This window comes from Crocodylus siamensis, chromosome 6, assembly GCF_052110815.1.
Source record: "Crocodylus siamensis isolate JL-2025a chromosome 6, ASM5211081v1, whole genome shotgun sequence".
Lineage (NCBI taxonomy): Eukaryota > Metazoa > Chordata > Crocodylia > Crocodylidae > Crocodylus > Crocodylus siamensis.
The window spans coordinates 7,132,879-7,153,442 of NC_143400.1; the positions used below are offsets into that span (position 1 = coordinate 7,132,879).

Below are 20,564 nucleotides of genomic sequence, written 5' to 3' on the forward strand. Positions count from 1 at the left end.
AGAGCGTGAGCCGCGTTGGCAGGGAACTGCAGCGACAGAAGCCCTGTCTCCCCGTCTCGCACATCATCCTCTGCTGACAGAAGAGCTGTTGCTGGAACGGCTGGCGTGCACATACCTGCGCTCCGCTCAGATCTCGCTGACCTGGAGCCTGTCACTGGGGAATGTTGGATGGAAGAGATGGCTACGAAATGAAAAACCACCGCCGCGCGCTCTCCAGGGCCCATCCAGACCCGGGGAAACGGATGGGACTCGTTCCACGCCTCCCCCCCGGACACTTTTGGCCTCTTTGGTGCTGTTCCTCCGACTAATGATGTCTCAACTTTCCATTACATGGCCGACAGCCCTGAGACGGAGTTTAGCCTCCACTGGGACTTCGTCCTACCGGGCTGGCGCAGCACACTTTCATGCACAGGGGTTGATTGGGATATAACTAAACAAGCCTCTGCAAAATGCTGCATCTCAGGATGCAGCTTTTGGTTTCAAAAGCAAGAGGAGGTATCAAATTAGGGTGGGGTGGGGGGGTGTTATTTCCACTGTGGTTAGCAGCTCAGGCTGGAATCAAGTCACCGGCAGCTGTTGGTAGAAGCAGCAGAGTCCTCAGGGGCTCAGGGGTGGCAGGCTGGGCCTAACTCGGACAGACGCCCTTCATAAAGCCAGTGCCTGGGTCCCAGCAGGCTCCCAGAGCATGCCATGGGAAGGGAGGTGCCGGGTGAGCGAGGTCCCCTGTCCTCTTCCCACCCTTGCACGCAGGCACATGGGTGCACGAGTCGGCTGCGAGGGCACAGCCCTGCCAGTGCCCCACGACCTCTGCTGCAGGCTGGTTCACAGAGCCTGAGCCGAAAGCCATGCCCCGTGGTGCAAAGGAAGGCAGGACCCCACTGCCTGACCTGGGGCCCACAGAGCCCTTGGACTCCCCCCCACCTTGACCCCAAATCCCTCTGTGTTCACTGGCTCCAATCTCTTCTGCCCTGGCTGACTGCGAAGGGCCCGTGTCGACCTGTTTACACTCTCTAGGCCCTGGCAGGACATTCATTTTTCCAGCTCCGGGGAACTTCCCTTGTTCCAGGAGTTGTTAAACATCACCGAGGCCCTCAGCTCAGACAGCTCCTTGGCCCTGATGCCTCAACATCTCAGCAAAAAGCAGCCCATCCAAGAAGCTGAACTCAACCCAGGGCTGCCTGACGTAGCAGCTGTGGGGTATCAAATCATGGCATCGTAGAAAATGAGGGTTGGAAGGGACCTCAGGGGTCACATGTAGTCCAACACCCTGCTCCAGACAGGATAAACCCCAGCTAAATCATCCCAGCCATGGTTTTGGAGCACCAGGGTAGGAGCAGTGGGATGGAGCCACTGGCACAGAGCTCACAATGACCCTGTAGGTGCAGGTGGCCACGTCTCCAGGGCCAGGACAGCATGCTTCATCCTGTGGATTCGCAGTGTCTCATCCAGTCCAAAAGCTGGATTGCAACTGGGTTGCTCCCATCTGCACGGGGCCACTCAGCCATGTCAACCCCAAAGTGGTGAATATTTAGTCCTGGATTTTCCCATCCTTGAGCCCCTCCAAGAATTAATTCTCCCTTCTCAGATGCAAGTGCTCCAGGCCCCCCATCCCCCAGTTTCTTTCCCATTGCGTTTGAGTTGGACTATCAGAGCCCAGCTCTCAGGGGCACTGGGAAAACTGGACACCTCCTCGGAGCTGCCCCTCATGTGCCCATCTGAGACAGGGAGCTGTTACCTTTCCTTTGCTCTCTCCAGCACAGCCCAGGATGAAGCTTGGGGTGTCTCCATCACCAGAGGAGGCCTGGGCGGCTGCCTATGCTGCAGGTAAAGCAGCATTGCACAAACCACCAGGATCCTTGGGTTTCCACAGCTCCAGTTCTGGCCTCTGGTCCCATCTCATTCACGTGAGCCAGCAGTGTGCCCGTGTTGCCAAGGCTAAGGGCATCCTGGGCTGCACTGGTAGCAGCGATGCCAGCACACCAAGAAAAGTGGCTATTCCCCTCTATTCAGCACTGGGGAGGCCACATCTGGAGTCTTGCGTTCAGTTTTGGGCCCCCACTACAGAACGCATGTGGACACGTTGGAGAGAGTCTAGCAAAGGGCAGTGAAGATGGTTCGGGTGCTGGGGGACATGACTGGTGAGGAAAGGCCGAGGGAACTGGGCTGATTTAATCTTGGGAAGAGAAGACCGAGGGGGGCTGAATGGTGGTTGCACCCTGCAGGGTGGGTCCAAAGAGGATGGAGCTGGCCTGTTCTCAGTGGTGGTAGGACAAGGAGCAATGGGCTCATGCTGCAGCAAGGGAAGTTGAGGCTGGATATTAGGAAAAACTGTCTCACTAGGAGAGTGGTGAAGTGCTGGAACAGGCTACCTAGAGAGGTGGTGGACTTTCCATCCTTGGAGGTTTTTAAGCCCTGGCGAGACAAAGCCTTGGCTGGGATGATGTAGTCGGGGCTGCTCCTGCTTGGAGCGGGGGTTGGACTCGATGTGACCTGAGGTCCCTTCCCACCCTCATGTCCTCTGATTCCCTGTGTCCACCCCACAGCTTGGAGGGATTCCTGCCACCTCTGCACACCAAGGGACAAGGGATCTGATTCCCGGCTCAGCCCCAGGCTCCGCTTACAGCCCACCTGGGAAACCAGGCTTCCCTGCCAGAGGGGCAAATAGCAAGTGCTCTGAGACCAGAGCAGGGGCTAGGAGGGGGAGGCACTCCCCTGGGGTACTGTTCCCACCCACCACACCCCTGCCCTGGTGGGGCTTCTCCTGGCCCCTGAGGACCATGGGATCATTGAGGGTGCCCTTAAGGCAGCCCTGGGGAGGTTGCGCACCAGGGAGGACACACGGGTGCTGGGTGCTTGGGGCTTTATTAGCGGGGTTGACAGAAGCTGGATCTCAGCACGGAGCTGTGGCAGTGGAGGGGTCCCGTGCAGGGCACCGGCTCCTCAGCACTGGGGCTGCCTGGGCCGCGATCACCCATGAAAGGGCTGGCACCTCCTTGTGCACCTGGGAAGTGATGGGAACAGAAGACATGAGCTGGGGCTGGGGAGATGCGGGGACCCTCTTTGTCCCACCTCCATGGGGATGCCCGGGAAAAGGTCACCATGGCGAGTCATAAGGCTTGCCAGAGCTTAGGTCCAGCTTGCCCCATCTCCCATGTCACACAGGGGCAGAGAGTGGAGGCTGGAAGGGAGAGTGACAGGGGCTGAGCAGGGTGTTTCCCCCCGTTCCTCGCTCTCTTGCAGCCTCCAGCATCGAGGGTCCAGGACGTTGTGATCCAGAGGCCGTGCCCCTCGCTCCTGTGCTCAATAGCTTTCTCCAAGAATGGATCCAATCCTGTTTCCCCCAGGGCCTGGCTCTGCTCTGTGCATGGTGAGGGGTCACCCCGTGCAGCCATGCTGTGCCCCAACGGCCCCGAGCACTGTGGGCCCTGCTGCCCCATGGCCAGCACGGATGGATCAACACCAGTCCTGAGAGGCCCCTCAATCCCATCTCTCCACCCTCTCCCTCCCTCATGCCCACTCCCCCCAGCCCCGGTCCCCATGCCTGCCCCTCAGTGCTCACCATCTCTTCATCCAAGAATGCGATGGAGAAAACCCTGGTCTCTTTGTGAGGCTGCAGGAGACATGAGCACTGAGGTAACAGCACAGTCCCTGGCTCCTGCTGCTCCTCCCAGCCTCAGACCCCCTTCCCACCCCCAGACAAAGGCAACAGCACTTGTCTGGCATGCCATTAGGGCCCCAAAGGCAGCTTCGGTCTCCCCGAGCTGAGCTTGGCCTCAGGGATAGCTTCATTTGAATTAAGAGTCCACAGCTGGTACCAACCCCTGGGGATGGGCTGGGGCAGCCATGGCGCTAAGACCCCTGGAGAGGGTCTATCCTGAGTGAGGCCAGGGTCTGCAGGCAGACAGGGGTTACCCCCAGGCTGGGGGTGGGGAGCAGCACCATGCAGCAGAAACCCTGGGAAATGCAGGTCTTCCAGGGGCACTGCTCCCTGGACTCCCCACCCTGCCCTGGGCATGGATGAGGCTCATCCCGTGGCACCCCCGGGGGACCTTGGACATGCACACACTGGCGCCCAGACTCACCTGGGCTGAGAGGTGACAGGGCTGGAGCAGTTGTAGCTGCAAAAGAAGAGGAAGATGGGGATTTTCCATGGGACTCTTGGATGGGCCCAGACCCCAGAGGCACCAGGGGACAAACACAGCCGGGCCACGGCCACGTGCCACGAGCATTATTGGCATGCTAGCTCGGCGGGTCTGAGGCTGGGCCTGGGGCTCAGGGAAATCTCCCTCCGAGACACTTACGGGAACCGTGGCCCGGGCCGCCGGCAGCCAGGGAAGGTTTGGTGCCTGACACACCTGATACAGCACAACTGCCAGAGCTCCCACGCCTTCCAGACCTTCGCCACACTGGGCATGGGCTTGCCAGGGCATGGGGTCCACGGGACGCACCCGGTGCTGGTGGGCAGTGTCGAGGCCGGGGCAGCTGAAACGAGAGAGAATGGAAACTGTTTGCATGTGCGGCCGCTTAAAGGCACCTGGACGCAGGGGAGACCACGGCCCCCAGGACTTGCACCCGGGACTCCCAGACTCACCAGTGCTGGTGGGAGGCATGGTGGTAGTGGCAGTGGTAGTGGTAGGGTCAGTGGTAGTGGTAGTGTCAGTGGTAGTGGTATCTGCAGCTGGAACAGAGGAGAGAGATGTGGCGCAGGGCGGCTGGATTCCCCAGCCCCAGCCGGACCCAGGGACACTTACACATGGTGTGTGCCAGCACTTCTATCACACATGTCTTGCCCCCCACCAGAGCCAGCCCCAGTATCAGGGCGGAGATACGCTGCATGGGCCAATGATTTATGGGCTCGTTGCCCACACTATTCCCCTGCCTACGTCCCAGCCTGCTCCAGCTGGGATGGGCAGGTCCAGTCCAGGCAGAGCAAAGGCCAGGCCAGGGCGTGACATGCGCTGAGCTCCTTTGGGCAAGGCGCCCGGGGCTACCTTTACCCACCCTCACTAGGTCCCTGGCAGAGGGGCTGGAGGGGCTCTCAACCACAACCTCACTTCAATGCAAACTCTGATCCTTGCACCTTTTTGGGGCCATGATGGCTACAACAGCACCCCAGCCCTGCTCTCTATTCCTCAACTTCCCCCTCTGCCCCCGTCCGAGCACTGAGGCAGTCAGAGTCCCCCTATCTGACTGACTCACCAGTGCTGGTGGGAGGCATGGTGGTAGTGGCAGTGGTAGTGGTAGTGGTAGGGTCAGTGGTAGTGGTAGGGTCAGTGGTAGCGGTATCTGCAGCTGGAACAGAGGAGAGAGATGTGGCGCAGGGCGGCTGGATTCCCCAGCCCCAGCCGGACCCAGGGACACTTACACATGGTGTGTGCCAGCACTTCTATCACACATGTCATGCCCCCCACCAGAGCCAGCCCCAGTATCAGGGCGGAGATACGCCGCATGGAGATACCCCTTTCCCCCACCCAGTGCTCCCTGATCCCCCCAGAGATGCAGTGAGGCCAGCAAAGCATCCTCTGGATTCCCCTGGGGTGGCCGGTGCCCTCCCGGGGGGATCAGCATGCCAGAGATGATCCCCAGCTGCGGGGTGGGCCCTGGCAGCCACAGCCCTCACCAGGGAGGCCTGGGGAGGGGTCCCTGCTCTAGGTTTTGGCAGGACTCAGACTGGGGCCTGAGCAGAGTGGCCTCAATCTCTCCCCCGGCCTTGGGAGGATCCCATCTCTGCTGCCTCGTTATCAGGAAGAGCTGAATACCGGCATGACGGGATCCTGTGCCCGTGGGTACTTACAGGGGCTGTCAGAGGTTTCCGGGATCAGAGTTGTTTCTGCAACGGGAAGGGAAAGATGTGTTCATGCTGGGAGCCCCTTCTCTGGGCACGGTGCTACGGGGTGCAAGCTGAGATCCCCCCTACCCCCATGCAAGGCAGGGAAAAAGGAGTGGGAGTTCACTAGTGCGAGGGTCAGCCACAGGGGCCCTCCTGCTGCCATGTCCCCCAGACCCTGCTCCCTGCCCCATATTACCCTCCACCCGGCAGGGCAATGGTCCCTACTCACGTCCAGCCACCAGGCTGCAGGTGACGCTTGCCAGCGCCAGGAAAACCCAGGGCTTCATCATGGTGAGAGGAGACAGGACAGAGACTTAGGAGGTCTTATCCAGCCGAGGTGTGCAGGGCTCAGGCTGCACTTGTTGCCTTATATAGGTGCCAGGCACCAATGGAAGGAGCAGGGAGGGCTCCGGGGCACTAACCACCGGGCTAACGAAGGAGGAAACACCTGACGGGTAAACAGCCCCCAGGACTTGCAGGAGGAAGTGACGGTTAGACTGGATTAGCTGTGCTGGCCCCCTGCCCCAGGGATCTGGATGTCCTTGGGTCCCTTTGTCTCCGTGCCCAGGCCCCCAGACACCCCATGCAAGGCCCAGGCTTCGCTCCAGCCTCCCTGGCACACACAGAGGCCATGGGGACCTTCCCCATTGGCCCCTACCAAAGCTTATCCCATCCTGCTTGTTCCAGTGGTAGGGGCCGGGGGGGTGCCCAGATCCCAAATGCCAAGAGCCAGCCAAGAACTGCACACGACATGGATCTAGTAACAGTCTGAGCATGGCCGCCTGGGTCCAGGCTGCTGTTTAATGCCACAGTTGAACTGGAGTCTGTGCTTGCTGCTGAAGGAGAGTCCCCCAGCCGGGCTCATGCCCAGGTCCAGGTCCTGGGCACCAGGCAATTCCTCTCCTACCCCAGCAGGATTAAGGGTCTCTGGCTGAGCCCCAAGCTTAAATGTCTCCCCTGCTGCTTTCTGCTGCTTCTCACTCTCAGTCTCTTCATGCCACAGCTCAGTCTCCCCCCTCGGCTCTCTTTTCCCCCACTCAGTTGCCATGCCCTGTCCCTGGCTCCATGCCCATCCACACCTGGCCTGACCAGCACCAGCCAGGACTGCGGGCGTAGCCCTGCCCAGGCCCAGGCTAGAGCATCCTCTGCATGGGGACGACTTCCAGGGACCACATGCAGAACTGGGTTAACTTTCATGGATCAGCAAAAAGCACTTTCTGGTTATAACCTCCCCCAGCCCCACGTGCACGAGCCATCAAGCAGCTGTAGGCACGAGGGCGCTACAGGACAAGCTGCCAGGAGTTTTTTATCATACGAAAAGCAACACAGCTGTAAGCAGGAGGCTTAGTTTACAGAGCTCCTCAGCAAGCCCTTCAAAGAAAGGAGCATGGTCTTTGTACCCCAAGCAGATAATCAACCAGCCTCGAAACCCCTTTGCCCTTCTCTGGGCAGCCAGAAAGGCTCTTTGGGGCTGGCCCCATCACAGCAACAGGGCAAGCTTGCTGGGGTCACTTTGTCCCCCTACCTGTAAACTGCTCCTGCAGCCAGTCTGCCTCCCTTCCCTCTCTCCTTTGAAGCACAAAATTCAATGCCCACGGCTGGGTTTCTCCAACAAGGGCCAGGCAACATCCTTCCTAAGTTTGTCCCCCCCCCAGCAGGCCTGGACTGCTCAGGCTGGGATTGAACAGAGCAAGAATGAAAAACCCCACCCGAGGCAGGTGCTTGGCCTGGCCAAGGAGGGTTAAAGTCTGGTGCGAGCAGCTTAAGACAGGGTCATGGATAGGAGAGAGGCAGCGCTAGGGTTCACCATGAATTTGGATCAAGCCAGAGCACTGGATGCAGCTCAGCACCCAGCCTGGGGACAACGTAGACCTGCTTGGTCCCAGGGCAGCCCCAGCTGGTGAGCTGGCAGGGACCAGGCGACAGGACCCGCTGCCACAGACTCTGGGGGTCCTGGGATCAGTCTGAGAGCCCAGCACGTCACGTGCGTGTCCCCTGGGAGCAGAGCAGCCCTGCTAGTCGCCGTGCAGGAGGTGTCTGGTTCTCTGGATGCACAGAGCTGCTGTGTGCAGGGGGCAAACCCCCCCAGGGCTGGGGCCAGCCCACCCGCGGCCCAGATCGAGCTCTGCCTGATGCCACACATGGAGCCAGAGGCAGGGATTAGCAGGGGAGGGGGTGTTTGCAGGGCAGGGGCGGAGGTGCTGGGGTTTCTCATAGGATCACAGTATTTACCCAGGTTCAGTTGGTGCCTGGAGCAGGTCTGTAAGCAAGCACCCCCCACACCCATGGCAGTTACTGGGGGGACCAGCGCCAGCTCGGGTCCAGGCCCAGAGGCAGCGCGGTTCTTGGCTTGCTCCAAGTCCAGGAAAGTGTTTGGGATTTGGGCATATCCCAGCCGCCCCCTCCCCTGAGCCACAAACATTGCCCTCCCCCAGCTAATCCCCTGCTCCAGCTCCAGGGCTGCAAAGCTCTTGGCCTCCAGGATGCGTGCTCCCTATGCCAAACCTGGCAGGCGGAGCTCAGCCTGGGCAGAGGTGCCCACGCAACTCAAGTGCATCAAACCCTGCCCCGGGCAGGCTGTGCTGCGCGTCCAGGGGCTGGGCCTGGGCCCCCGGCACCCCCAGTCTGGGGCCGACCGCAGCACTGGAGAAACACGGGAGTGTGCGGAGAAGCCACAAGAAGGATTTGGGGGGACAGGACCGGCAGGAATGGGGAGACCTGAGAGCGCCGGTGCTCAGCTTCTCCGGGGGTGGGTGGAAGTGCCCTGGGGGACCCTGCTTCAGCAGCGGTTAGATGTCTCCTTGGGCACTAAAACACAGGACCCCCGGGCAAGGACAGACACAAGCACTAACTGCTCCACGAGGCCTGACTGCAGCTCTGCTAGCCGGGGGCATCCCGCTGGCCTCTTGTGCTAGGGCCGTGGAGAGCTGGGGTCTGGCCGGGCCTGCACAGCTCACAGCAGGTTTGGCCTGAGCAGGGTGATGGGTTCTGGCCCACCTTGGCTGTGCAGACACAGGGTTCCCACGGGGTGTTTTGGGGTGGCTAATGTTCACTGGCCCAGGTCCCAGGAAGGTACTGCTCCCCATGCATGTCCTAAGGGCTGTTTACCCATCAGAAGTTTCCTCCTTCATTAGCGTGGTCGTTAGTACCCTGGGCAGCTCCTCCCACCCAATGGTGCCTACATAAGGCAGCGAGCGCAGCCCAGGTCACCCCAGGCCCTTCAGGCCACGGCTCGGTCCTGTCTCCTCTCCCCATAACGAAGCCCTGGGTCCTCCTGGCACTGCTGGGAGCTGCCTGCAGCCTGGCGGCTGGGTGTGAGTTGGGCCCATTGCACCCTGGAGGAGGGGGATACTGGGTGGGGCAATGGGGGTGGAGGAAAGCACCTCATGGGCATGGGCTGTTCCCTCAGGGCTGGAATCACGGGCCTGATCCAGCCACGCTGGGTTCACGAGGGGCCACAGGGCAACCGGTGCCATCAGAGCGCCGCATGGATGGACAGACAGGTCAACGGACCACACGGTGCCCCGGCAGGGAGCATTCAGGTCCCCCAGGCTGAAGCAAGGCATGTACTTCCCCCCCACCAGTCCCGGGGCCTGGGTGCTAAGAAGCCGAAGCCCGGCGTGGGATCCGTCAGCCCCAGCAGCCCCCATGACCGCCCTATGCCAACATGCAGCCCTGCCAATATAGCCTGAAGTAAATGGTGTCTGCGTGTCCGTGGTTTCCCTGGCCGGGGGCCAGGGGTCATTGGGTGGCCTGTGGGCACCCTGGCACCTTCTGCTGCCCAAAGAAACTCAGCACTGGTTATTCCAGCCTGGTGCCTCAGTTTCCCCACTGAGAAGAGGCAGGGTCTGGCATGCTTTTGGCCACCCAGCAGGGGCTAGGAAGAGGACCCAGGCGTCCCAGTTCTCAAGCCAAGAGTCCCTGCACGGGACCTGGGGGCTGCCGCCTGCCCCAGGCAGCTCAGTGGGGTGGTGCTGCCAGCTGGCAAGATGTAGCTTGGTACCCACCCCTCCCGGCCTGGCGAATGCCACCCCTATGCCACACGTGACTGCAGGCGTGCCCCGATTCTCCTCTCTCCAGTGCTTTTATTTACAGTGTGCAGGGGCTGGGCCCAGGCGGGGCTCCAGCCAGCCTAGTGTTGTGCTTTCCAAAGTGCTAGTGCCACCGCGACTGTCCCCTGGGGGACACGGACCTGGGGCAGGGACCTCTGTGTATCCTGGTGTGGGAGCCAGCAGGGGATACACTGGAGCTGGCAGCTAGAGCTCGTGGCCAGAAACAAAGGGGACCTGCTGGACAGGTGGAGCGTGCGGCTCTCAGTTGGGGGTCCTGCCCCTACACCGCCTGCCCCGGGGGAAGGGGGGGATCCGTGAGCTGGGCGCCGGCTCCTCCACGAAGCCACTGCTGTCGGAGCGGGAGCTGGTGGCGTGCAGCATCAGACCTGGAGCAAAGAGATACGTGCTGGCACCGAGCACCTCTCGCCTGGCTCTGCCCCCTGGCATCGGACGGGGTGGGCCATGCTATGTGCTTTCAGGCCCCACGGAGCTGGACACAGGGTCTGAGCCCTGGTCTGAATAAGTCCTATATCTCTGTGAGCCTTGCTCCTTGCAGCAGGGGGTGGTGGGGGAGGAGGGGGACGACCCTGCCTGGACATCCCAGGAGCAAGATCTTCAGTTCCTAGGGGGTGGGGAGATGGGGAGTGTCTAGGCCCAGCAGCCTCGGGGTGGGACCCCCAGTCCTACCCTGCAGGCAAACCCCATGCCAAGCAAGGCTGCCATCCAGCACTGGGGCTTCCTGCCCACTTACGTCTCCGAGGCTCGGCGAGGGCCAGAGCAGAAGGGTTGGCCTCTGCCGCGGGCGCGTCTTCCTCGTCCTCACTCTCACTCGGCACCTGGAAGTGAGAAGCCACAGGGCTGGGTGCGGGGCAGGATAGGCGACAGGAGGGCCTGCCGATGGCAGGGCCCAACCTGAAGGGCTGCTGGTGCTGGAGGGGCCTGGGGGTACCATCCAAGGGGGCTTGGTGGGGGGTGCCCACGTGTATCAGTACACGCTGGGGCGGGGGGAGGCTGTGTGCAGGGCAGGGTGGGCAGTGCCCAGCCCTGCCTGGGAAATGCTTCTATGAGGACAGACACCCTCAAGCCCCCAGAGACCCCCCCAGCCATGGAGGGAGACCAGCCCCACTGGAAGCCATGCCTTTAAAGCCTTAAATCGCTCATCCCCTTCAGCCTGAATCACTGCTAACACACCGGGGAGATTTACCGCTCCAGATCCCACGGCCTTCGTCCTCGGCTGACCTGTGCCAGGGACTCTCCTAGCACCTCTCCAGCTCACCGCTCTCCCCACACCCCCTCTATCCTCCCTGACCAAGAAGCTCCTCTGGGCTGCCAGGAGGGACTGTCCCCACATCCATCCTGTGATAGGGCACCACTGGGAGCTGGCATGGCCGTGGCTCCCACCCAGGCACCACGGCTCACGCCTGGGGGAGATGTGCCAGGTCCCTGGGCTCCGGTGATACTACCCACCTCTTCCATTTCGAAGGACTCCTTCATCGGGAGAGACGGCTCTGGCACCCAGAGGGCATGGCCACCTGTGGCACATGACGCTGGAGTCTCCCCCCAGGAGGGCATGGCCACCTCCTGGGCTTGGGGACAGACTGGCTGCCCGGAGTCCCATGAAGGTTTGTCCTCTATCTGGCACCGGTCTGTGCTCAGGAAACCCCAACTGGCGTCAGCTCCTGACGGGCCCCGCAGGGCCAGCACGAGACCCGAGTGATCCCAGCTGGAGGTGTCAGGCGGCATGCCCCCTCCGCGGCCTTCTCTGTGCCTCCACATCCTCCAGCCAGCATCCGTGGCCTCATGGCACAGTCCAGGCAACGGGCAGTCCAGGCTGGCCCATAGAGCGGCACTGCCCAAGTTGATCTTCTGTCCTGCAAGGCAGCCTGGGGTGTCCCGGTAGCTTGAATCACCCAGCTCCTCCATGCGTCCCCAGTCTGTGCTGCCCACTGGTCCCACGGGGTCCCAGTGCAGCCCCGGCACTGCAGGGAGCCTGCTCTTCCCTGGTGAAGGAGCCGGGGCGGCCTCGCCTCCATGGCAGAGAGGCGGTGAAATATCCCCAGCCGTTGGCTCTGCCCTGCAGGGGCCCTGGCACCTGCTCAGGGACCCCTCGGGTGCAGCCCACTCCATGCCCTCTATGTTGGCTTGGTCAAAGCAAAACCACTTCTCCCGGGCCCTCTCCATCACCTCCTGCACCACTTGGCCCAGGCTGCAGCGGTGGCGCTCAGCCTCTCCGCCAGGCGACTTCTCGGCCTTGGGCGAGGTGTACAGGCACATCTTGGACACGGCCTTCTTGAGCCGGTCTACAGGCGACAGGGCCTCCGGCTTGGCCTGCACCACGCGCAGGTCAGGGATGTCCGTGGAGGCCCAGAAAAGGCGGGCGGGTGAGATCTTCTGCACCGGGGTCTTCGAGACGTAGGAGTAGAGGCAAAAGAAGGCGTCTGCGGTCACGGCCAGTGCCTGCACCTGCTGAAACCGGCCTGGAGCAGGGGGAGAGGCAGGTCAGGGGTGCAGGGTCCCTGGGTTCCCACAGGTGGGGAAACTGAGGCACGGCATCGGCCTGCCCCAGGCTGCATGAAGGCACAGATGGGAGTCCAGGGGCCTGTTCTCACCCCTGGGCATCACACCCCACTGCCACTGAGACCCAGGGCTCAGCTTTCCTGCCGCGGCTTGCCCCCCAGCCAGGCAGATGGGTCACTTACTAGCCAGCGTTAGGCAGGGATCCTCCATCTCCATGCGCTGCACTTGGGCCTTCAGGAAGAGCTGGAAGTCGATGCCCCGGGCCTGGGAGGGGGCAGCGAAGAACCGGGCGGGGATGCGGGCTGTGGCTTGCGGCTCGTCCTGCACGAAGCCCAGGTTGTAGAGGATCTCCTCTGCATCCTCCTGGCACCACTCCAGGATCTCTGTGATGCTGCGGGGGGGAGCAGACCCAGGGGCTGGGACTATGGACCCCCATAGACCGTGCCCATGGCCACGCACCCCTCTGCTCAGCCCCCTCCATCCTCCCACCATGCCCACCCCACTCCATCCTCCCGCTGTGCCCACACCACGCCCAGGCCATGCCCTGCCCCGCATGCTAGGTCCCTGGCCTTCCACATGCCATGCCTGCCAGGACCCACAGCCCACACCGTGTCCGGCCTTGCACCTTTGGGGCTGCATGCCCCCCACAGCCCCGCCACCAGCCTCGAGGTCCGACCTGGAGCTGGTCTTGTTGGTGCCAGTGGAGAGCGCACTGGATGCCATGCTCTGCCCAAGGTGGAGGTGTTGCCTGGCCCAGGGGTTCTCCAGCAGGGCCCTGCCAGGGGAGAGCCAAGGGGGCACACGTCACAGAGAGCCCTGACCCCTTCCTACCCCAGACTGCGAAAGGAGGGCCCAGACACTCACCGGCCAGAGGCTCTGTCATTCCTCGGAAGAAGCAGAGCTGGAAAGAGATGGAGAAGCCTTGAGCAAGAAGGGGTTCTCGTGTCCCCGAAACCCCAGCAAGCAGCTCCCGGGGGGGTGCATGGGGCAGGGGCCAGTCCCTGCAAGGTGCTCGCCAGCCCAGGGAGAGCAAGCAAAGGGGAGGGCAGTGAGGCTGGGTTGTGGGATTGGGCTGATACAGCCTTGATTATCATAATTAAGACTAATTAGCAGCCTCAGGGTAGCTGTTAGCAGGAGGACTAGGGGGCTTGGTAGCAAGCAGCATTTGGAAATGCACTTGCAACCCAGTGGGTGTGAAAGGAGTTGGCTCCTAGGGTGCCAGCTCCTCCTGTGTGCCCAGGGGCATGCTCACGGCTGGACAGGAAACCCGGTGCTCTCCCAGCTGTGAATCAGGCCGCGGAGGTCGCACAAAGCTGCTATGCAGCAGTGGAGCCTAGTGCCGGGGGGTCTGGGCCTGCCCCAGTGTGGCCGTGACCCCAGTGCCGGGCAGGTGTGAGACGGAGCAGGCCTGGTACCTTCTGCCCCCAGCGTCAAGTCGTCTTCAAAGCTGGTGACATGGCTGCTACCTCCTGCAAGAGAGAGATGGGGTCGGTGTGGGGAGCCAAGCCAGGGGCTGGGGGCTCCCCTCGGTGCTAGAAGCCAGGACCCCCTCCCAGCCCCACCTAAGCTGCAAGTCAGGCTGCGTGCCTTGCTGATGTGCCCCCTCCCGCTGTGACCCCTTCCTCACTGGGCCGTCGGGGACCCCCAGTTCTCAGCTCTGTCTGAATCAAGGCCTGAGACTGGCTAGACTCACGTGCCCCCAAGAGAGCCGAGTGGGGAAGACCCCAAGCCACCTACCATAAGGGCCGGGCACACTGAGCTCTTCGGCGGGGTTCTCCATGGATGACCTGTGTCTAAAAGACCCAAGGATCAGCACCAGCCCCTCCACCCTCCACCCTGCCCCTTGCACCCCTGCTGTGGGCCATGGTCTCCTGTAATCCCACTGTCTGTGTGCCCCCAGGAGCCCAGACATGCAGCAAGACCCCCAAGCCCCACGGGCTTTGGATGGGGGCTGACAGACAAGGGGGATGGACTACACGTGAACCCCCTGGCTGGGCTCGACCAGCCTGGCTGCTCTTTCCTGGGATCTGCCTGGATTCGCACCAGACCCCGGGAGGTCAGAGCCAGGGTCCCAGCCATGCCCGTTCCTCTGTCCCAGGCATCCAGCTTCCTCATGGAAGTACCAAACCCCCGTCTCCCCCAAAGGACTGCCAGGCCCCCGACCTGTGGCTCCCTGCCACCTGCCAGCTGTGCAGCAGGACTCACCCACAGTCCTGAAGCCAGGTCTGGATCTTGCTGGATGAGCTTCCTGCAGAGGCAGAGAAAGGCCCAGGGGGGTGAAGCAGACACACACATACATGCAAGCACATGCAGGCACTGATACACCAACATGCACAATTCCATGTGTGGGCACATGCATGCATGCATGAAAACCTGTGGGCACACAGGTGCACACATGCAGGCACAATTGCACATGCTTGCAGATAATAGGTGCACACACACGAACAGATGTATATGCAGGCACAATTACATGCACCCACACCTGCACGCACATGTGTGCACATGTGTCCCCACATGGATGCACAATGACATGTGCGCACCTGCACGCACACACACATATACATGCATACACACATGCATGTGCACACCTGCACCATGACAGGTGCACACACACGAACAGATGCATTTGCAGGCAAAATTACTTGCACCCACACATGCTTACACACCTGTGTACGCATGTCCCCACATGCATGCATACACACATGCATGTGTACACATGCACAATAACAGGTACACACGCATGAAAAGGTACACATGCAGGCACATTTACACATACTCACACACACATACACATCCCCACATGCATGCACAAGGACATGTGCACACATGCACTACTGCATGCATACACACATGCATGTGCACACCTGCACAGTGACAGGTGTGCACCCATGAACAGGTGCACATACAGCCACAATTACACGTACCATACCCACATGCACACCCCCACATGCTGCACAGTTACATCTGCATACACCCCCATGCACGTGTGCACATACAGCCACCGTAACACATGGCACATGTGCCCACATATGCCCCCTGCTGCTCTCCCACCTTCCAGGAAGACATCGTCCAGGTGCGGGGGCTGCAGTTCGGGGGCATCTTGCATGGCAGCCGCAGCCTCGGCCTCCACCACAGTGGTGCGCCAGCACCGACTCTGCGAGGCCCAGGCCCTCCGTTTCTCCCAGGAGGATGGGCTCAGCACCGACGGGCCCTCCATAGCCGGCTGTGGGCACCGGGGGCTCCTGAGTGCAGGCGAAGCCCTGAGGGGAATGAGAAAGCAGTGAGCCCCTCCAGGTTGCATCCACATCCCTGCTCACGTCCCCTGTGGCTGGGACACATGGGGTCCAGAGCCGCCCAGGAAGGAGCCAGCAGTGGCTCTCATCTCCGTGCGGGTCATGGGCACACTCAGACCAGAGCACATTTCGCTGCCAGGCAGCTGGGCGCCACCTGGATCCTGCCTGGTCCCCGCCAGAGGAATTGCTCAGGCTGTGGGCCCTGTGACGAAGAGCCACATGTCAGGAGGCTAGAGCCAGGGCCGTGGTGTCTGAGAGCTGAGGGGGCAGAGGAGCAAAGAGCAGCACGGCCTGGCAGTCAGAGCATTATTGCCCACTGCTCTGGGGCTGGGCAGAGCTCGGGGCCTGACACGTGAGAGTGAGTCAGGAACCTCGCCAGCAGAAGCAGGACACTGTCACACCTTGGGTTGATCTCTGCGGCCAGCCCATTCGTGGATCCTTGAGCTGAACCACCCGGAAAGGACCCCCCAGCCCTTCTTGTCCCTGCCCACGGGGATGGGCACAGAGCCGCACTCTCCTACAGCCCAGCGGGACAGAGGAAGGGGAGGCCAGGGGATGTGGTGCACAGCCTGGGAGAGCCTGTGGAGGTCTGGGCTCAGCCCCCTGCACCACCCTGGCCCGGACACTGCCCTGACCACAAGGATGCAGGGTGGGGGGGATGGAGCCACAGGGGAAGGCATTGGCAGCTGCGATACGGGCAGGGGGAAGTGCTGTGGTGGCCCCGATAGCTCCTGCAATGGAGCTGCGAGGCCCTGGCTCACGTAGGTCCAGAGGAAGGCTGCTCTGAGGCATCCTGGCACCCAGCAGGGAAGGGCCTGGCCCAGTGCTCCCTGTCACCCCACTGACACAAGGAGGTGAACATAGGGTGGGACGGAGGGGCACTGGCAGGGCTGGGCAGGCGCCAGGCTGCAGGATGGAGCAGTCGGGCCACCTGCCCGGGAGAGGGGCTGGGGTCTGGGCAGCTGCTCCTCCAGTCCCCCCACCCACCACCAAGGCCCTTCTATGGCTAGACCTCCCTGGAAGAGGGGAGCACCGTGCATCCCACCCCCAGGAGGCCAGAGAGAGGCTGCCCACCCCTGCAGGGAGTAGAAAACAGTGGCCCCCCTGCCCCCCGGAAATTCCCGCTATGTGACATCCCTGCAGGACCCAGGGGTCTGGGGCAGGGCCGGTCCAGTCCCAGCCCGGTGCACCAGCTGCAGCTCCCAAAACTGCTGCCAGTGCCCTACTGCCGGGCAAATGTGAGCAATGCCGTTCGTCTCTCCCGTGACCACATAACATCCCCCTTTTCCAGGCTGCTGGGTCCCATCATAGAATTGGTGAACGTGAAGGTGGGAAGGGAGCTCAGGAGGTCACATCGAGTCCACCCTCCTGCTCCAAGCAGGACCAGCCCCATCTACATCATCCCAGCCAGGGCTCTGTACAGCCGGGCCTTCAAAACCTCCAAGGATGGAGAGTCGACCACTTTTCTGGGGAGCCTGTTCAAGTGTTTTACCACCCTCCTCAAGTTCTTCCTAATATCCAACCTCAACTTCCCTTGCTGCAATGTGAGCCCATTGCTCCTTGTCCTGTCCTCTGCCCCCAACAAGAACTGTCCAGCACCATCCTCTCTGCAACTCTCCTGCAGGGAGTTAAAGGCTGCTATTAAATCCCCCCTCGGTCTTCTCTTCTCCAGACTAAATAAGCCCAGGTCCCTCAGCCTCTCCTCACAAGCCCTGTGCCTCAGCCCCTGAATGATTTTCCTTGCCCTCTGCTGAACTGTCTTCAATGTGTCCACATCCTTTCTGGGGGGAGGGGCAAAACTGGACGCAGGACTCAAGATGTGGCTTCACCGATGCTGAATAAAAGGGAAGAATCACTGCCCTTGATCTGCTGGCAGCGCTCCTACCAGTGCAGCCCAGGATGCCATTAGCCTTCATGGCAACACGGGCCCACCGCTGGCTCCTTTTCAGCTTCTTGTCCCCTGTCACCCCCAGGGCCTTTTCTGCTCCCGGCCTGATCCACTCAGCACCGGGGCTGGGAGTCTCTGAGGATCTCAGCCCTGAGTGGCAGCAGCTGGAGGCCTCTGTCCTGCTTCCCAGCTCAGCTGGTGTAAAGGCCCCTGGCGGGGGCAGGCAGAGGGGAGCTGGGGGTCTCTGACTGCCCGCTGCAGGGAGGACAGGGGATGCTCCAGGTTGGGGGGCAGAGGGGGTGCAGGATGCCTGGCCGATGCCATTAAAGACACACAATCCACTAACAAGCGAGGACACTGAGTTCCCCCTGCCCATGCAATCACCTGGCCCCACACCAAACAGCCCACCGACCACAGGAGAATGGCTGTGGCCGCGCGTACAGTGAGCCAGCGAGTCCAGCACAGCCGTCAGCCTTCAGCACACATCCTGGCAGCCTCAGGGCTCTAGGTGCGGCCCTCGGCCCACCGTGCTTTGTGGCGGCTACTGCAGTGAGACTTGGACGCAGCCTGGAGATTCAGGTGCAGGCACGGAGATGCCCTGTCCATGTTTAGACTGATCCTAGCCAAGTCCAGACCTTCCTGGGGGACCTTCCTGGCCAGGGATGCGCGGGCAGTGGGACGCCATCCGCAGGGGTCACGGCAGGGTGCCCCCAGGGCCTCCTGCCAGTAGCCCATGGCTCCCAGCGGGGGCCTGTTTGGCCAGTGCTTGGGGCCAGAGCCGAGCTGGCGGTGCAGAAAAGGCTCCTCTAATCTGGAGGGTCCAAGGCCAGAGGGGACACTGGTCTCTCCGATCTGGCCTCGGCACCGGGCTGGGACATGCGCCCGCTGCCCAGACCCCCGGGCCCTGGGGGGGGCCGCGGCCTCCTCCAGAGCTCTGCAGAGCAGTGACGACGGGGAGGCTGGGTCCCGAGCTCCAGGCAGGAAGGGGAAGTACACTGAAGAGCTGGCCAAGGTCCTTCCTTCACTCCCGCCCACGTCTGGCGGGGCTCTCATCCCCGGGAAGAGTTTGACACCCCCCAGCCAGCACTGCAGCAGCCGGGAGCTCGTCCCTTGCCCCCGGGGGAAGCCCTGGGGCCACGGCCCCGCCATGTGCCTACGTAGGGGGTCCCAAGACAAATCTCTCCAGCCCTAGGGACAGTGAGCCAGAGGCTGTCACCCAGCATGGGGGGTGTTTCTCTAGGTCCATCCAGGGTGGGAAACCTCATCTGGAAATCCCCCAGCCAGCCAAGCTGGGGGGAGCAGAACACCCCCCCCCCGCAGCCCTGGGCTCTGGCTCCCAGAGGGGTGCATTGGGCGCAGGCCGAGAGAGAGGCCACGTGGCTGTGCTGGGGGCAGAAACTGGGGTGGGATTCACCCTGTGGCAGCCAGGAAGCCGCGGCGGGGCTGGTGCACCAGGGGGGCTGCCATGGCCCCGGGCCTCCTCTCATCCTCCGGAGCAAAAATTTCCCTTCCGGGTCTCTCCCGCCCCACCTCACCCAGACGGGGTCCTGGGGCTGTCTCACCATCCATCACCGGCTCTGTCGTCTGCCCCCTTGCCCCCAGGCCGAGCCCCAGGTTCCCTCGCTTCCCTCAGCCCGCTGGCGCTCAGAGCAGGTGCCACGGCGGACGTGACAGGTGGCTTTATGGGGGCCGCACTCACCGGGACGTGGGGCGCCAGCGTGGCCAGGGTAGGCGGGAGGAGGATCCGTTAGCCGGGGTCCTTGGCGCAACACAGTGCCGTGTGCCTGCCGGCCCCCGCTGCGCCTGTCGTCAGCAGGCAGGGAGGAAGCCACGCTGTTGTGAAGAGGAAATGAAAAAAAATCAACAATGAGACCTCAAACGTTGGCCCACATCCGCTGCCACGACGGGAAAAAACTCAATGAGCTGCCCAGGCTGGCCCAGCAGCTAATTATAGCCCAGCCGTGCTGTAGCGCAGGCATCGGGGGCAAGCAGGGGAGCGAACCCCAGGTCCTGACTCTCTGCTCCCCCAGGCCACGCTCAACCCCTTGGGCCCAGCTGAAATGGGTCCCGACCCCGTGCCGTGCTCTCCCTCCAACAGCTGCTCGAGAGGGGAAACTGAGGCACACCAGTTGGTGGCAGGGCTAGGAGGGAAACTCTGTGCTCCTGGGTCCCATCTCATGACTCGTCCTCAGGTTCTGTCCCTGTGTCCTGATCTCTGCGCCGGAGCAGGGCCGAGCCTGGATGCCCGGTGCCACGGGGCAGAGAGCTGGGTCCTCAAGTCCGGCTGGCAGAGAAGGCCCTCCACCTGCGCCCCGGCTTTGCTTAGCTGCTCCCATCAGAGCCCGGCCTGGGGAGAAGGGATCAGAGGGAGCCGTGCAGATGGACACCTGGCCCCCGTGGCAGCAGGACGCGGCCGTGACTTTGCTGGCCCACCAGCCGGGTGCCTGCCACGGCATGAGAGCAGGACAGCACAAAGAGATGCAGTATCTCTGCGCCCGGCCACAGCTGCACTGAATTGAGATGGTTCCCCAAACCGGTTGGGGCACAGATGCGTGTGGACCGGAGCAGGGGGTTTCGATGAGACTCAACCAGAAACTCTTGCAAACTCTCAGGGCAAAGCTGAGCCGAGAGGCTGCGGGGGGGCAGGGAGAGCAGGGCCTGCTTGCTGATTGATGTGGGTGCATGAGCACGGGGACCCAAGGGACATAGGGCCATGCACAGTGGCCTGGAAGTGGAGAGGCCCAGTCTTTGCCCTGGATGTCAGCAAAGCGCAGGGCTTCATTATGCACCGCGGCTTCCCAGAGCTGTCCACAGGGCCAGGCATGGAGACACCAGCCCGGAGCATCACCTGCTCCTCCCTGCCTCGCCCACGCAGCCAAGGCCTCGGCGCGCCTGGGCGTGGGCAGTGCCGCTGAGCTGTGACAGTGCCGAGCCGTGCCCACGCCTTGGCCCCGTGCAGCCCCAGCCAGGACGCAAGCTGTGGG

At 62.2% G+C, this 20,564-nt stretch overlaps 2 protein-coding genes across 2 annotated transcripts; both read right to left on the bottom strand.

Annotated features, from left to right (window-relative positions):
• Positions 1 to 2,846: 2,846 nt before the first annotated feature.
• Positions 2,847 to 6,120, bottom strand: LOC149860811 (uncharacterized). Its single transcript, XM_090051634.1, has 8 exons — positions 6,060 to 6,120; positions 5,795 to 5,830; positions 5,200 to 5,292; positions 4,592 to 4,678; positions 4,302 to 4,482; positions 4,083 to 4,118; positions 3,560 to 3,610; positions 2,847 to 3,001 (listed from the first exon to the last, which is right to left on the bottom strand). Exons 1-8 carry the CDS (start codon positions 6,118 to 6,120, stop codon positions 2,968 to 2,970), a joined length of 579 nt encoding a protein of 192 aa, XP_089907760.1. The 3' UTR covers positions 2,847 to 2,967.
• A 3,785-nt stretch (positions 6,121 to 9,905) lies between these two features.
• TESPA1 (thymocyte expressed, positive selection associated 1) lies at positions 9,906 to 19,396 on the bottom strand. The gene is made up of 11 exons (XM_090052062.1): positions 19,280 to 19,396; positions 15,451 to 15,659; positions 14,605 to 14,647; positions 14,137 to 14,192; positions 13,815 to 13,868; positions 13,264 to 13,300; positions 13,076 to 13,174; positions 12,582 to 12,790; positions 11,350 to 12,359; positions 10,634 to 10,718; positions 9,906 to 10,268 (listed from the first exon to the last, which is right to left on the bottom strand). The coding sequence occupies exons 2-11, from the start codon at positions 15,614 to 15,616 to the stop codon at positions 10,144 to 10,146; spliced, it is 1,884 nt and encodes a 627-aa protein (XP_089908188.1). The 5' UTR covers positions 15,617 to 15,659; positions 19,280 to 19,396; the 3' UTR covers positions 9,906 to 10,143.
• Between the last annotated feature and the right edge of the window lie 1,168 nt (positions 19,397 to 20,564).